Source organism: Otolemur garnettii, unplaced genomic scaffold (genome assembly GCF_000181295.1).
Source record: "Otolemur garnettii isolate 467f Iridium unplaced genomic scaffold, OtoGar3 scaffold00008, whole genome shotgun sequence".
Taxonomy (NCBI): Eukaryota; Metazoa; Chordata; class Mammalia; order Primates; family Galagidae; genus Otolemur; species Otolemur garnettii.
In genome coordinates this window covers 11,152,039-11,169,791 of record NW_003852403.1, presented here as the reverse complement: position 1 = coordinate 11,169,791, position 17,753 = coordinate 11,152,039, and the positions used below count along the sequence as shown (strand labels likewise).

Sequence of the window (17,753 nt, the reverse complement as noted above, 5' to 3'; positions counted from 1 at the left end):
GCCTCCCAAGTACCTGGGATCACAGGCGCCCGCCACAGCACCTGGCTATTTTTTGGTTGCAGGGGTCATTGTTGTTTGGCGGGCTCAGGCTGGATTCAAACCTGCCACCTTAGGTGTATGTGGCCAGTGCCTTAGCCACTTGAGCCACAGGCGCCGAGCCCCTTTGTTAAGTTTTTTATTGTTCTCCGCATCCCTTTTCTTCTCAAATATATATGTATTTATTTCTATAGTCTAACTATTTGAAAATAAATTTTATCAAGTGGGCTGGCAACTTTAGAATCACTAATAAATTAGTAGACCCTCCATGACTTAAGCTAAGTATAAGCGATAAAAGTTCAAATCTGTGAAAAGTAAGCGTCTTAAAAGGAATCCATTGTTATTAACTTACAGCAAAAAAACTGAAGTTTATGAGACTCGCTTTAATGAAAAGATGAGATATCTGTAATTAGACTTTTGATAATTCTCAATTTTTAAAAGAGTTTACTAAGCCTGAGCATATTTTAACTCAATTTATATATGAATTATAGTAAGTGTGACAATTAATAGTGACCACCACAGCTGTTATATATTATTTACTGGGTGCTGGGCACTATGCTCAGCAATGCATGTACGTTACTTTCCATTATTTTGATTAATTCTCAAATAACACATGAGATGTATTTGTAATTATATTCCCACTTTAAAGATGAAGAAAGTGAGGAGGCGTGGAGCCTCATGCCTATAATCCTAGTACCTCCCACCGTGGGAGGCTGAGGAGGGAAGATTGAATTCAGGAGTTTGAGTCAACCTGAGCAAGAGCAACAGACCCCATCTCTCCTAAAAGTAGAAAAATTAGCAAGGTTTTGTGGTAGGTGCATATAGTCCCAGGAACTCAGAAGGTTTAATGAGGCAAGAGGATCACTTAAACCCAGGGATCTGAGGTTGCTGTGAGCTAGGCTGATGCCACCACGGCACTCTAGGCTGAGCAACAAAGTGAGACTCTGATTCCAAAACAAAAACAAAAGATGAAGAAAGTGAGGTATAGAAATGTTAAGTGACATACTGATGTAACTACTAAGTAATAAAGGGAAAATTTGAACCTGGAGAGTCTTCAAGATAGATCCTGGTCTTTTAGAACACTACTCTATTACTTATATGGGGACTCGTAACTTTATTCTGTTGTCTTCCTCTATCAAGCCAACATTTGATTTAGGTCTGTATGACTGTGGCTTCCACGTCCTTAACCACTGTATATATGTACTTTGTTTCTTATCTGGTTTTTATGTCTAGTTTGTTGTCATGAGAGCTATAGTACAAAATTGAAATTCCATTTGTAACAGCTACAGTCTTTCACAAGGCATCCGTTTCACACCATTGTCCGTGGCAGGATATTGAACTACGTAAGCCATTTTTCTGACCCTTTAAATCACTTATGCTTCTCTTTTTAGTGGATGATTCAGCAGCCACATAAAGTAGCAACGTTTTTTGGATGCATTGGGATAGATAAATTTGGTGAGATCTTGAAGAAGAAAGCTGCTGAAGCCCACGTGGACGCCCATTACTATGAGCAGAGCGAGCAGCCCACGGGAACCTGTGCCGTGTGCATCACTGGTGACAACAGGTCAGTGTAACAAGGAGAGCTTTGGACTAATTGGCTGTATCAACACTAGACAAATCTGAATTCCAGCATGAACTTGGAATTTGGACTTCTTATAATTGTTTTTAATGTTCAATGAACACTTCTTCCTCATATCATTTTTCCTGTTTTGTTTTTAAATTTACCTTTGTTAAACATGCTGTTGAATTCATGCAGCATATTGGAATGAAAATTTAAAATTATCTGTTCAGTCTCTACTTTCTATAATTAGGAACAGTAAAGAAAAATGTTATATACCTATTTTGTTCCACATCTTTTAGCTGGTTTCTTGATGAACTTGGATTAGAAAGAATGTTCTTACCACCATATCCTGAGATTGGAATATTTAATATTTAAACACGTATGTGTATTCTACACATATAAAATAGTCCATTATAGTCAGTCTCATATGAATTAGGTCATAAAGCATTCTGGCAAATATTCATCCATATTAAACAACTTCAGTCATAGGTAATGCACAACTCAAGAAACAACCTAGTATTTTTCCCCCCCTGGTTGTGATTCTTCCATACGACCAAATATATTTCTTTTTTTTTTTTTTTTGCAGTTTTCAGCTAGGGCTGGGCCTGAACCCGCTACCTCCGGCATGTGGCCCAGTGCCCTACTCCTTTGAGCCACAGGCGCCACCCGCAACAAGTATATTTCTATACAACTTTACTTATTAGGAAATTCTTCATTTGACCTTGATGTATATCTCTCAGGGCCTTCCATGCATTGACTGTATTTGTTCTTTTGTGGCTACATGGAGGTAATCCTTCAGTACATTCGCGTACTGCTAACATTATCAGCATAGTTTCCTTCTTTGCAAGGGAAAAACAAAATAACTTTCCTAGTGGTTATTATATTGAAAATCATCAAAGATTCTCACTTCATTTTTTTCTTCTTGAGACAGAGTCTAGCTTTTCACCCTCAGTAGAGTGCTGTGGTATCACAACTCACAGCAACCTTTAACTCTTGGGTTCAAGAGATCCTCTTGCCTCAGCCTCCCTAGTAGCTGGGACTACTGGTGCCTGCCACAACACCTGGCTAGTTTTTTCTGTTTTTAGTGGAGATGGGGTCTTGCTCTTGCTTGGGCTGGTCTCAAACTCCTGAACTTAAGCAGTCCACCTGCCTCTGCCTCCCAGATGGCTAGGACTACAGGCATGAGCCACTATTATCTAGCCCCAGATTAACTCTATGTATGATTGAATTATTTATTTTTATTTTTATTTATTTATTTATTTTTGAGACAGAGCCTCAAGCTGTCCCCCTGGGTAGAGTGCCATGCCATCACAGCTCACAGCAACGTCCAACTCCTGGGCTCAAGCAAGTCTCCTGCCTCAGCCTCCCAAGTAGCTGGGACCACAGGCACCCGCCACAACGCCTGGCTATTTTTTGGTTGCAGCCGTCATTGTTGTTTGGCAGGCCTGGGCTGGATTTGAACCCGCCACCTTAGGTGTATGTGACTGGCACCTTAGCCGCTTGAGCCACAGGCACCGAGCTGAATTATTTATTTTTAAAGTCAGGATCTTTCTCTATTGCCTAAGCTGGAGTACTTTAGTGCTATCAAGTCTTATTCTGTTGCCCCAGGTTAGAGTGCAGTGGTCTTAACGTAGCTCACAATAACCTCAAACTCCTAGGTTCAAGTGATCCTCCTGCCTCAGCCTCCCCAGTAGCTGGAACTACAGGTGCTTGTTACAATGCCTGGTTAATTTTTCTGTTTTTAGTGGAGACTTGTCATGCTCTTTATCAGGCTGATCTCAAACTGCTGAGCTCAAGAGATCCAGGCACGTTGGCCTCCCAGAGAGCTAGGATTACAGGCATGAGCCACTGTGCCTGGCCTAATACCACTTTCTAAATTGGGATTTACTAGAACTTTTGCATTTCTTATAGTTGAAGATATTTAATCTGTCCTCTTTCATTCTCAATCTTCTTTTCCTTTTCCATCTTTATATCCTTTATTTTCTTCTTCATCTGCCTTTATTTCCTACTTTCTCTCCCCAACTGCCTTGTTCCAATTCTCCCACTTTAGTCTCTTCAGTTTTGTTCACTGCTTAAGCTCCAGCAGATATATATTAAGGAACAAACACTATTGTCATACTAGGTATCAATATGGACAGTAGTTATTGAATTACTAAACTGTAACTTTCAAAAATAATTAGGGTACTAAAGCCATTCTTTTTATGTGTAAGAGAATTTTATAATCTAAGGTTTCAATATGTGTATATAAAATCATCTGTTATTCAAACACTAAAATATATTTGCTTAGACCTTTGCCCTTCACAGTTTCCTAAAACAAACTTTAATCTGCAGGTGCAGAGTTTTCCCATTAGTGAAAAATGGTTCAGGTTTTGCTTCTGATACCACTTAGGTTAGACTAAAATTTCTAAATTCTTATGTATGATAAATTGATATTTTAAAGAATAATCATGATGATAATATGTCTCCCAGATGTCAGAAACTAATTTTTATATTAATATTATGGTTAGGGTGATCAATATTGTTTAGATGATATGGGAAGTTAAAAACAGGAGAGAAACCCTCACTAATTCATTATCAATAAATAGTGCTGGGAGAACTGGATAACCACATATAAAAGACCCTCACCTTTCTCCACTCACTAAAATTGATTCAAGATGGATAAAGGATCTAAATCTAAGGCATGAAACAATAAAGTCCTCTAAGAAACTGTGAGGAAAACACTTAAAGTTATTGTACTGGGGAAAGACTTTATGAAGAAGACTTAAGGGGAAATTGCAAGAACAACAAAAGTAAAAAAACAGGACTTATTTAAACTGAAAGGCTTGGCTCGGTGCCCATAGTTCAGTGGTTAGGGCGCTGGGCACATGCACTGGGGATGTTGGGTTTGAATCCAGCCCAGGCCTGCCAAACAACAATGACTACAACCAAAAAATGGCTGGCTGTTGTGGCAGGTGCCTGTAGTCCCAGCTACTTGGGAGGCTGAGGCAAGAGAATCGCTTAAGCCCAAGAGTTGGAGGTTGCTATGAGCTGCAATGCCACCGCACTCTACTGAGGGCAACATAGTGAGACTCTGTCTCATAAAAATAAAATAAAATACAATAAAATAAAATAAAAATCTGAAAAGCTTCTGTACAGCTAAGGAAACAACAACCAAAGCAAATAGACAACCATCAGCATGGGAAAAGATGTTTTCATATTTTAAGTAAGGCAAAGCTTGATAACTTGGATCTACAGAGAACTCAAATTAATCAACAGTAAAAAAGCAAAAAATCCCTTATATCAATGGACAAGAGAGATGAATAGAACCTTCTCTAAAGAAGATGGATGAATGGCTAACATATGAAAAAATGCTCATCATCCCTAATTATCAGAGAAATGCAAATCAAAATCACCCTGAGGTACCATGTAACCCCAGTGAGAATGGCCCACATCACAAAGTCTCAAAGCTGCATATGCTGGCGTGGATGTGGAGAGAAGGGAACACTTTTACACTGCTGGTGGGACTGCAAACTAATACAACCTTTTTGGAAGGAAGTAGGGAGAATCCTCAAAGAACTCAAACTAGACCTCTCATTTGATCCTGCAATCTCATTATTGGGTATATAACTACAAGAAAAAAAAATCCTTTTATCAAAAGGACATTTGCATTAGACTGTTTATTGCAGCTCAATTTACAATTGCCAAACTGTGGAAACAACCTAAATGCCCACCAACCTAATGGATTAACAAGCTGTGATATACACACACACACCTACATACATATACATACACACACACACACACACACACACAACCATGGAATACCGTTATATATACATATATATATATGTATGCATATATACACACCATTGAATACTATTCAGCCTCTAGAAAAGATGGAGACTTTACATATTTTATATTAACCTGGATGAAGTTGAAACACATTCTTCTTTGTAAAGCATAACAAGAATGGAGAAGCAAGAATCCAGTGTACTCAATTCTGATATGAGGACAGTTGATGACCTAGTACATGGTGGGGAGGTGCTGGAAGAGGGTACAGGAGGCAGGGGGATTAGGGATGACGGCGTGTAACACACCTCTTGGGGGCGGGATACAATTATAAGAGTGATTTTACCTAACAAATACAATCATTGTTACCTGGTTCTCTGTACCCTCAGTGAATCCTCAGGAACAAATAAATAAATATATATATTATACACACACACACACATATATATATATTATGGTTAGGGTGATCAAGATTGTTTAGATGATATGGGAAGTTAAAAACTGGAGAGAAACCCCCTCTATCTAATTCATTATCCAAATTCTAGAAATTAATAGAGTTAGATAAAATTGTTTTCAATAGGGCCAGTAGCCCTTGTTGCTAATATGTAGAAATTGAGGAGTTTGGGTAATGCAGATTTTTCTTTTGGAGAAACTGTGGAGATTCCTATGTAAAAGTAGTTTTATTAACAAAATGGAGTTTTATATCTGGTACCAGAAGTGTTTGTTTTTATTTTCTAGCCATTTTTGTTGAAATTTTTCTGAAGTCATTACTACTAAAATATTTTTCTGAATTAAGAATAATTTTTCTTATTTTGCATATGAATATATTGATACATATTACTCTTCATTTCCTTCATTTAATTGAACATAAACAGTTATGCCCTTCATTAGAAATTGACATATGAATGGGTGGACATATGTTTTGGAAGAGAATCTAGTTTTTTTTCTTTTAACAGAGGAATGGAGCATATTACCAAAGTCTCAAATGATGAATTTTTTTTTATAAGCCATAAGTGTTACCATCAGATTACATAAAGAGAAAAAATGGCAAGTAATTTTATAAATTCTGGGTCAGATGAGGAAGAAGTATATTTTTAATAATTCATATACAATGTAAATAATTATTTTATAAGTATAACTTTTGGGCTATAATTGAACAATCTAGGTGGCACTTGTAGCAAGATTTTAAATGTTGTATTCTGCTTAGATTTCAACAATAAAACTGAACCAGCCCTGTGAATTTTCAGCCATAAAAACGAATTCAAATTGATTCAGGTCTTTAAAATTCAATTGTTTGTAAATTAATTCTTCATAGTGAACAAGGTCTACATTTATACATGTGTTCTGTGAAATTAATCCCATAATTGGCTTTTAAAGCATTAAATGGTCAATTATGTATGTCAATACTTATTTTTGTAAAGATGTTTTTCACTATAAAAAATGAAGTTTTTAGTTGTATAGATTTCTTTTTACATAATGATACAGTAACTTTTGTTTTGACTGCATTTTCAGTCATTAAAATATAAAAAGCAAATCTTATTTTCGTATCCAAAGGAAACATAAATGCCATTTTCTCAAAATACCAGGTGGCGTTTAGAACAAAGATTAACATGTCTCTGTTTACCTCAAAGCCAACTGGAAGTCTCAGAAAGTTCTCAAAACAAAATTAATATTATTTACATTTGTTTAAAAAACTGATAACGTCAGCTTTGAAGAATTAAGAATTAAAATGTTATAGGAGCCTTTCTATCTTCATCACTTCCCAAAGGTCCCACCTCTTAACACCACCACAAAAGGGGGAAAAAAAAGAGAATTAAAATGTTATAAATCAAATAATTTGCAAACAAAAAATGATAATTAACTCTGTAGACATACATGCCAAGTTTGAATATAGTAAGTAAAACCTACTTACTTTTTCTTTGTTTTAGGTCCCTTGTAGCTAATCTTGCTGCTGCCAATTGTTATAAAAAGGAAAAACATCTTGATCTGGAGAAAAACTGGATGTTTGTAGAAAAAGCAAGAATTTGTTATATAGCAGTAAGTATTTGCCTGCTTTAAATTTCTGATACATATTAACATGGTAGATTATATGAATACTCGTTGGCTGATACACATTTTTAAAAAATTGTCTTTTACTCATTCTGCAAATTGTTTACCCATCTTAAAACATTCGTTAGATTCACTATTGTCAGGATAAAACGGAAAGAAGTACAGTCTTTCTATATTTAAGGTAATTTGTATTTACCTTCAAATCTACCCATTTTTGCATATATTATATGTCGATGCTTTCAGCTAAGTGCAGAAATCTGTATTAGAACAGTTTCCTAAGATATTTTGAAATAATTCTACAAACTTATACACGTTATATTTTTAGACAGTTTGTGAATGACACATGCATTGTGTGGGCAAATATTAGTGGTATAAGTACTCACTGAACTTATTTGCCAAAAAAAAAAAATCTTAATTGCTATTTATTCCATAGTAATTACCATGACACCTTTTAATTTAATATTTCAAAAACATTGATCGTGACAAATCTCTTAAATCTGGGAATAAGGGCAGCATGTAATTTGAATTATTAAGTCTTCTGACATAAAAATAATTGGTTAAGAATTTATTTCTAAAATAGAACTCTACTAAATACCTACTGAATTAATCACCTTGTTTTTATTTAATATGTGTTAAATGTGGCTGCTCACAAATAAATAGATACCCCTGAAAAATTAAAAGCATCTCATATGCATATAACATATGGTTTGTCTACAACAGCTGCTGCCTGAGCTCTGTAAACAGCTGGTAAGATGTGTAAAAATTGATTATCCAGTAGGAACATGTTTATTGAAAATATAATTATTTCTTTCAATCTCATGTTAACCTCTCCTACAGCTTGTTCTTCTGTATACTGTACAGCGTTGTTATTGATCCCTTTCTATACCACATCCTTCATAACTGTCAAATATATGCTTATATTGAGAAGATTTTACATATAAGGAAAGTCACGCTATCTCTACTGCCAATATGTCAGAAAAATATTTCAAGAATTCAGGATTTTTCCCTTTTATTATTTCCTTTTTCTCAAAATGCTTTCATTGGTGTCTTAATTTTTCAAGTCTTAGAAGTATATTTTTGTAATGTGATTCTTTCGGAGGGATTTATGTACTATTTCAAACCATTTCATGTTTGAGAGTCTGATTTTCAAAGAGCACATGGTTTAAAGTTTGGCATGCCTTATGTATATTATTTTCATTGACTATGAAATATGACAATATATTCTGATGAAAAAAGTATGTTTAACCTGACAACTACAGTTCTGTATATTTCAGTATACAGTAGTTCAATCCTGAGTTATGAGCCAACTTACAAGCAACTCATCATTTTAATGGTTAGACAGTATAATGTATCTCGCCAACTTTGGGTGAATGGAATTTTTATACAATTATAGTCCCAACTTGCAAAACAACTCAGACTTTTAACAATTATGTAGTATATTACACATCTAGGCAAATTTGGGTGAATGGAGTTTTGATAATAGTATTTATACTAAAGTACTGTTTTGTATAAGGTATAATCAATTTTAATCACATTAATAAGGAAAAGGAGATTATTTTGAGATGTAGGTGATATATTCAGCCAGAATGAATATCAAAATGGATGCCAGTTTATAGCTTCTGTTTCAGCAATTTCATGAAAAGAATGCTTTTTCAAATTGCCAGGTAAATTTATTGTCTGTTCATAGCTTAGCTTATTTCAAAATAGTTCTGAAAATAGTATTCTCATGTTGGATACCTGGGATCCTCTACATTCTTTGTCAGCACTCAACAAATGTTTATTTGGCTAGTAACTAAAGGTATAATTCTTATTCATTAAAATATGTAACATTACATTTGAAATGTAATGTTTATTTGGCTAGAAACTAAAGGTATAATTCATATTCATTAAAATATGTAACATTACATTTGAAATGTAATGTTATTTTCACAAAGACATTCTGCAGGTTTTTGAAATCTTAAATTCTCTTTGAGTTCAGGGCATTTGGAAATGAGATGGAATATAGTCTTTTCTTAGCAAACTTCAAACTGGTTGGGCTGCTCCATATTTCCAGATTCTGTTGGGTCAGTAGTCCCCTTAAATTATTGTCATATGTTAATGAGATTTAATCAGTTATAATATTGGGAGCTCTTTAATTCTGAAAAGCTCTTAATCTAAGAAACTTAGTTTATTTAATAAATTTCTGTAATTAAGACATCTGTCTGTATTACATAAAATAAATTAGGTCTACATCCTCAGCTCTACCTCTTCCCAGTATTTCATGAACTAGAAATAGTAATGAGCATTAAGAAAATTTAAAAACTTTATAATTTTCTTCACTATTTAATGCAGTGATTGAGTTCATATCATAAACCTTCCTGATAAAAAGCTAAAATTGGATATACCAGCACCCTCTCTTGGTTTAATGAAATCTTTTTAGTTAGTTTGTTTAGTTTGTTTTCTTATCTTTACATTGCATAAATGGGAAATGTAAACTCGTTTTTCTATGTTTAAACCAAGTTCTCAGATTCCTTGTTAGTAGGTAATTAGAGAATACTAGTCATGAATTATTAGAGAATACTAGTATGAATTCTTACTACCTAGTAAGAATACTAGCTACTATTCAAGTTGGGTTGTGTAAAATACGTGGTATCTGTTTCTTCTTACTCAGTAAATATTTCTGAAATTAGACCTCTAAGACTGTGTGTGATATTTTGGAAAGGCCTAAGAAAAGGATTAGGAAATTGGTGCCATTAATTTTTCTAAATTATTTCCTTTTTCAAGTTATTTTAGTAAGCTGTGACAAGCCTCCAACTTGAACCCCTGGGCTCAAGCAATCCTCTTGCTTCAGCCTCCCAAGCAACTGGGACTATAAGCACATCCCACTATGCTTGGCTAATGTTTCTGCTATTTGTAGAGATGGAGTCCCCCAGTGTGTTGCCCACGCTGGTCTCAAACTCTTGGCCTCAAGCAGTCCTCCTCACTTAGCCTCCCAAGTAACTAGAACTATAGATACACACTCTCATGGCTGGCTAATTTTTAAAAATTTTTTATTTTTGTAGGAATCTTGCTTTTTAATTATTTAGCAACTTTGTTACTATGGAATTCACATAATATACAACACATATTTTACTTGCGTATATAACCATAATAACATTGCTATTATTTGTATTTTTTTCTTCAATTGTCAAATACCTTTTAAAAGAGGTTTAAATAATAAGAAAAAACCACGTACGTACATATTTACCCCTGTCATCACCATTTCTAGTGCTCTTCATTCCTTTTGTTTTAGAATCAACTTTCTACTTGGTACCATTCTCCTTCTGCCTCAAGGGCATTCTTGAACATTTCTTTTATTCGGATCTCTTGGTAATCATGTCTTTCTGCTTTTTTTATGTTTGAAAACATCTTTATTTCCCCTTTCTTTTTGAAAAACATTTTTGCCAGATATGTAGTTCTTGCTTGACAATGTTTTCAGTGCATTAAAGATACTGCCCCATTATGTTCTGGTTTGCTTATTCTTAGTAAGAAATCTGACCTCCTTAGTTGTGTTCCTCTATATTCGACAGTCCCCACGTCCCGACTCTTGCCACTCTTAAGGTTTCCTATTTATTACTGCTTTTTATCAATTTGATTGTTACACCTTAGTGTATTCTTCATGTTTCTTGTGCCTTAGTTTTCGTTAACTTTTTAGAGCTCTGAGTTTATAATTCTCATTGTGTTTGGAATGATTTCAGTCCTTATTTCTTTACATTTGTTTACCAACCCCTTCAGGCCACTGAAGTTTTCTCATAGCTCACTGAACTTCTTTTCTTTTCTTTTGCCTTAGTTCATTTTTTTCCTCTTTGTTTCTTTTTGCATGCTTTCCTTGCTATGCCTTCTAGCTCACCAATATTTTCTTCTGTAATATCTGAATCATTACTGATTCCATCCTGTATATTTTTCATCTCAATATTGATGTTTTCATATTTTGAATATTGATTTAGCTTTTATCTTTTCCTTCGGTCTACTTTTGCCACATGTAAAATACAGTTAAGGTAACTTTATATGACGTTTTCTTATAATGTTAACAGATGTGCCGATTCTGAGGTGGTTTTGAGTGTTTATCCTTCTCATTAATGGTTATATTTTCCTCCTTTTAGTGTCCATAGTAATTATTGACTGCACAAGATAGTGGATTTTACCTTTGGGGGTACAGAATATTTTTGTGTTGCCTCAGATCTTTTTGAGGTTTCTTCTTGGGGTCAGAGGAGCAGTTAAATTACATGGAACCTATGGGGTACTTTAGAGTACTCTTAGGATTTGTTAGATGAGTCCAGAGTAGTACTTAGTCTATGGCAGTTCTTCTTAACTAGGGAACATTTTGCTCCTCGGGGATATTTGGCAGTGTCTAAGGACATTTATGACTGTGATGACTGTTGATACTGGTAGGTATATGATAGGTAATGGTGCTAAGCATCTCATAATGCATAGGGTAGCACCCCACATTAAAGAATTTTTCATTTCAGAGTACCATTGGATCCAAAGTTAAGAATCCCTGGTCTGAATATTCCCATTACTGAGGCAAGACTTTCCTAAGTATTGTGTACACTTCCCCATAAATACTGAGGTTTTCTGTTCTAGGTAGAAGAAATAGGCACTATTATTCTCAGACATTATGTGTGCACTCCGGTATTGTTTTAATGTTTTTCTTCCTTAATGCTTTTGGATTTTTCTTTTCCAGGTACTTTCCTGGTAAATCTCAATAATGACCCTCTGCAGAGTTTCAGTTTCTCTATGAAACTTTGCCTTCTTTGATACTGTAGCGTTGCAGCTCTAACTGCTCTAGAGTCCCTGCAGTCTTAGCTCTGTCTACTCACGTCGTTACCCAATGAAGATTGTCCGGCTGTTATGGTCGGCCAAGATGCAGACATGGGAGTAGGTCCACCTAACTTTGTCAGCAGTTCTGGAGAACAGTGAGTGCAGAGTTCTCGCTTTGTGCTTCTTTCTCCTCCAAGTAGCTCTCCTCTCCAGTACTCTGCCCCTGCATATTTTAGCTACTTCAGCATCCCCGAATGGATACTAATTGACTCTATTTAGGTTCTTTTTTCCTGCACTACAGCTTACAAACTCTCTTCAGGGGATAAAGTTGAATAATCATGGAGCTTACTTTATTTTTTCCTTGTTTGATTATTGTCCTGTGTCTGAAAATTATTGTTTAATATGTTTTGTCCATTGTTATGTGGGAGTGTAAATCTGTTTCTTATTCTTCCATGTATTGGTTGGAAGTGGAAACCCCTGGATTGGATTTGGTGTTTTTCTTTTTCAGGTGATTTGCTTTTTGTGCTAGATTATTCAGTTTTTTCTTTGAATTTGAACCTGATATATCATAACTTACCTATAATTTATCTCTATTTATTCTATATTGACTTTTCCTGGAACATGGTATTCATTTTAAACTGCAGAGTTACTTCTAAGTTAACATAGTTAATTTTGTCTTTCTCTTTTTTTTTTTTTTTTTGAGACAACAGTCTCACTGTGTTGCCCTGGGTAGAGTGCTGTGGCATCTCAGCTCACAGCAACCTCAAACTCTTGGGCTTAAACAATTCTCTTCCCTCAGCCTCCCAAGTAGCTGGGACTACAGGTGCCCACCACAATACCCGGCTATTTTTTGGTTGTAGTTGTCATTGTTTGGCTGGCCCAGGCTGGATTTGAACCCGCCAGCTCCAGTGTATGTGGCTGGCGTCCTAGCCACTGAGCTACAGGCGCCCAGCCAACTTTTTCTTTTCTTGTCTCTAAATTTTATTTCTTCTTTATTTGACCTATTTGAGTGTCAGAAAATAACCAAAACCATCACTGATAAATGTGGTATAGGGAATATTTGAGTAAAAGCAGAAATCACAAGCTGTGGTGGAGAAGTTAACTCTTGAACATCAGAGGGGTTAGGGACAACAGCTGCTCATGCAGTCAAAAATCTACATACAGATTTTGACTCTCCCAAAATTTACATGATACTTTACTAATACCATATTGTTGAGTACAAACCTTACTTGCAACATAAACAGTAAATTAACACATTTTTGGTGTTATATGTATTGTATATTGCATGCTAACAATAAAATATACTAGAGAAAAGAAAATAACAAAGAAAATCATAAGGAAGAAAAAAATATATTTACTGTTTATTAAGTGAAAATGGATGATTGTGAAGGTCTTCCTCATCATCATCTTCAAGTTGAGATGGAGGAGGAAGCAAAGGGGTTAGGCTTGCTGTCTCAGGGGTGGCAGGGGCAGAAGAAAATCCACAACTAGGTGGACCTGCAGAGTCTGATACCATGTTGTTCAAGGATCAGCTGTATTCCTAAATGTAACCTGAAAATCCCCACAAATATTAGTTGAGATCTAGAGTATATAAGATTCTCCAGCTACCATTTTATTATTTAAAAATAATAGTGAAAGCTTTCAGCTAAGATATATAGTTATTCACAGATAACAACTCTTCGTCAAACACACTGTAAAGAACTAAACACCTTCCCAGTTTAGGCTTATTATAGGGAGAATTTTAAACTTTTAAGATTAAAAAGATATTTAAGAAGGGCGGCGCCTATGTCTCAAAAGAGTAGGGTGCCAGCCCCATATGTTGAAGATGGCGGGTTCAAACCCAGCCCGGGCCAAAAACTGCAAAAAAAAAAAAAAAAAAAAAAGATATTTAAGAAATAGTTTTAACAGAAGCTTTCAGTACCTTGTGACTTAACTTTGCTTTAACAAATTCAGCCAGATGTACTGCATTTATCAGTGATTCAAAATTAAGCACTGTAAGTGAAAAAATAATAAATCATTTCTTGTCAATAATTGTATGAGAAGATGAGGCTCTGACTTTGAATTTTCCTTTAGCTCTCATTCCTATTTTTTCTTTTCTGTGATTTTTCTAAGTCTATTACTTATTACAGTTTTCTTTTTCCCTGTCTGTGTTTATTTTATAATTTCATTTTGACTCATTTTATCTGTGTCTGGCCTAGAATTTTATCATTTTGAGGAATATGGTTTTGGTGGCGGTAGATTTTTCACATGTCACTAATGTTTGCTTGGAGAGCAAAGGGAGCATAATTTAAGGTGACCAGATTTTAACATTGGTAAAGCCAATGATGGAGGTGGGGGGGGTTCTTAATTAAAAATTTGGTCTATATGGAGCAACAAAAATTTTCATAGAACGCAAAAATAGTATTGTAATACATGTTTTTAATTTCAACATAAGTACAATTTACAAATATACATTAAAAAATTATGTATAATATTATTTTGTTCTTTGGCATATTTCTCATTTGAGTGAATTTTTTTTTAGTAGATTGCTGGCATTGTTTAAAAGGTCATGAAAGTTTTCACAAGAATTTGTAAAATTATATTTCACACATAAAATGGCTTTCAAAGTCTCAACACTTAATTGTGATTTTTGTGATGTCCACACTTTATTTACCATAAGAAAAAATGCGTTCAGTCACAGCATTAGTTCCTGGTAAGGACAGTGCGTATCCCACAATTTGTAGTGTATTATTGTATGGAACATGGTTTGTTTCAAAATGATGAAATATTTCTAACCATTTGTTCTCTATTGTGATTTTTGCTGATGCCCAAAATTGAACCTTTTCCTTATCAATATATTTTTTTAATAATGATACCTCGTAAGTCATAAGTATCACTTTCAAGGCCGGTGCTAGACTTTTTGCCCCCACTATAAAATATAAATAATACGAGTATTGTCTGTTAAATTCATGAGATAAATAGATAAATTACTTACCTAAATTATCTGAATAGCTGATTTGTTGACATCACTTGTTTAACTAGCACTAGCATGCGTTACGATGTGTATCGTCTGAGAGACAGTTACAAAGTGTTTTCGTCCTTGCCAATGCCAAAAAATGCCATTGTTCATTCAGTCCAAACAATGGTGGTCGAATTCTAACAACTGATCAACAATGCAAACTTTGATAAGCAGTTCTTGATAGTCAGTTCTCAACAATTATCTGTTATTATTAAAGTTTAACATTATAAAGTTAACAAAAATAATATAAAACTCATATCCTGGCAAATAGCCACATGGCAACTGAAAACCGTATATTCCCTTCCTGTTCTCCCACCATTCCCTAGCTTGTTGTGCATTCTTTCCAAAAATTGGGACTTTTTAAAAATGCCACAAGACGTGGGACAAATTGTTAAAAATTGGGACTGTCCTGCCAAAAGTGGGACATCTGGTCACCTTAGAATTTCAAGCTAGTAGAAGAAAGATGATTTGGAGAGGTGGACAACCTTGGAGAGATGAAATTTATATAATCCATACTTGGAAAGAAATTGAAGTACACGTATGTGTATATAAAGGACAAGTAGTAATTGTTAACAGATGTTTAGGTTTCTAGGCTCAATGCCCGTAGCTGTGGTTACAGCACCAGCTGCATACACTGGGGGTGGCGGGTTTGAACCCAGCCCAGGCCAGCTAACCAACTACAAGAAAAAAATAGCTGGGTGTTGTGGCAGGTGACTGCAGTCCCAGCTACTTGGGAGGCTGAGGCCAGAGAATTGCTTAAGCCCAAGAGTTAGAGGTTGTTGTGAGCTGTGACGCCACAGCACTCTACCCAGGGTACATAGTGAGACTCTGTCTCAAAAAAAAAATTGTTTAGGTTTCTCATCGTCTGCTTTGTTTGGCCTAGTTGAGTTTTCCACTAAAATTCATACCTATACCATGAATAGTAATTTATCTTTTTGGATAAATTATTTGTCTTTTTTTGAGACAGAGCCTCAAGCTGTCCCCCTGTGTAGAGTACTATGGCATCACAACGCACAGCAACCTCCAACTCCTGGGCTCAAGCGAGTCTCCTGCCTCAGCCTCCCAAGTAGCTGAGACCACAGGCACCCGCCACAACGCCGGCTATTTTTTGGTTGCAGCTGTCATTGTTGTTTGGCGGGCCTAGGCTGGATTTGAACCTACCACCGTAGGTGTATGTGGCACCTTAGCCACCTGAGCCACAGGCGCAGAGACCCTCCTTTTTTTTTTAAAGACTAGCTCTTGCTTTGTCACTGGGTTAGAATGTAGTAGTATGATCATAGTTCACTGGAGCTCAAATCCCTGGGCTCAAGCAGTTCTCCTGCCTCACCTTCTGGAATAGGTGGAAATACAGTTATGTACTACCATGCCCAGCTAATTTTTCTATATTTTGTGGCAATGGAGTTTCGCTCTTGTTCAGACTCACCTTGAACTCATGAGCCACTATACCCAGCCTAGTGAACTGTTGTTTATGATCAGTTACAATTAAATATCTGTCACTAATATGAAATCAATGGCTAAAGTCCATAAAATGAAGTGATAGGATAAATGGTAAGATAGGTATCTAGGCTACATAATAATATATTTGAAATTTTGCATGTTAGTAGTGTCGTCTGTGAACATTGAACAACAAGTTTGAATGAATCTACCATGTGATGAAATAAATAATTGCTATTTTTTTTAGAATTTGGTTATCTTTTTTCAGTGTTTACTAAAAGATATGATCACATTAAAATATTCCATGTTCAAAATTTAGAATGTATCAACTGGTATTCTTTACTCTGTGATGAAAAGATTTGAGAAAGTTTCTAAGAAAGAGTGAATTTGTCCTTGTTAGGTATGATAACCTAATAGAAAACTAAGTATTGCAAATTGAAAAAGGAAGGTCAATATTACTTTTAACATATCTATTTCAGATTTAACTCTCCCCCTGCTTTATCCCTAAAAGGGGATAAAAAATCTGGACCATTAAGATAGGAAAATTTTACTAACTTATATTCAATATTTAATTACTTAAAACCATTGCATTAAATCTTAGTACTCCATAGAGCAGGCCTTTGTAATATCATCCTTTGAAAACTGTACTATTATAGCAAGTACACTTTGGGGGAGAAAGTGAACTAATGGGTTTTTTTAAAGCTATTCTGTGAATGACACTTGATTAAATAATAAGCCACAGCTCTTTATGTATCATTTAAATAGAGTTCAAAGTACTTCTTGGAATTTATAAATTAATCTTTAATTTTCTTCTGAGATTATTAGTTAAAGAGGTGGGGTAACTAAACCATACCTGGCCTTTTATTTTATCGTTGCTCCAAATGCCATCTTTGAACTCTTATGTATTAGAGCTCCCATTATATTGGTGTAGTCAGTGAGAAACATAAGGCTTCATTTCTATATTTTTACCTGAAGTTTTTTACCATGCTGTTCTGGACTGCTTCGTTGACTTTATTAGGGATACTATTTGAATGAAAATATTTGAAAATGTCGGCTCGGCGCCTGTGGCTCAAGCGGCTGAGGCGCCAGCCACATACACCTAAGGTGGCGGGTTCGAATCCCCAGCCC

At 35.4% G+C, this 17,753-nt stretch overlaps 1 protein-coding gene across 2 annotated transcripts in view; it reads left to right on the top strand.

Moving 5' to 3' along the window:
- ADK (adenosine kinase) overlaps positions 1 to 17,753 on the top strand; it is a 553,222-nt gene that overhangs the window by 246,794 nt on the left and 288,675 nt on the right. For both annotated transcript variants that reach the window (XM_003783535.3, XM_023509646.1), the window contains exons 5-6: positions 1,428 to 1,600; positions 7,294 to 7,402. In XM_003783535.3, coding sequence (XP_003783583.1) covers positions 1,428 to 1,600; positions 7,294 to 7,402 — 282 coding nt within the window. The remainder of the gene's footprint in view (positions 1 to 1,427; positions 1,601 to 7,293; positions 7,403 to 17,753) is intronic.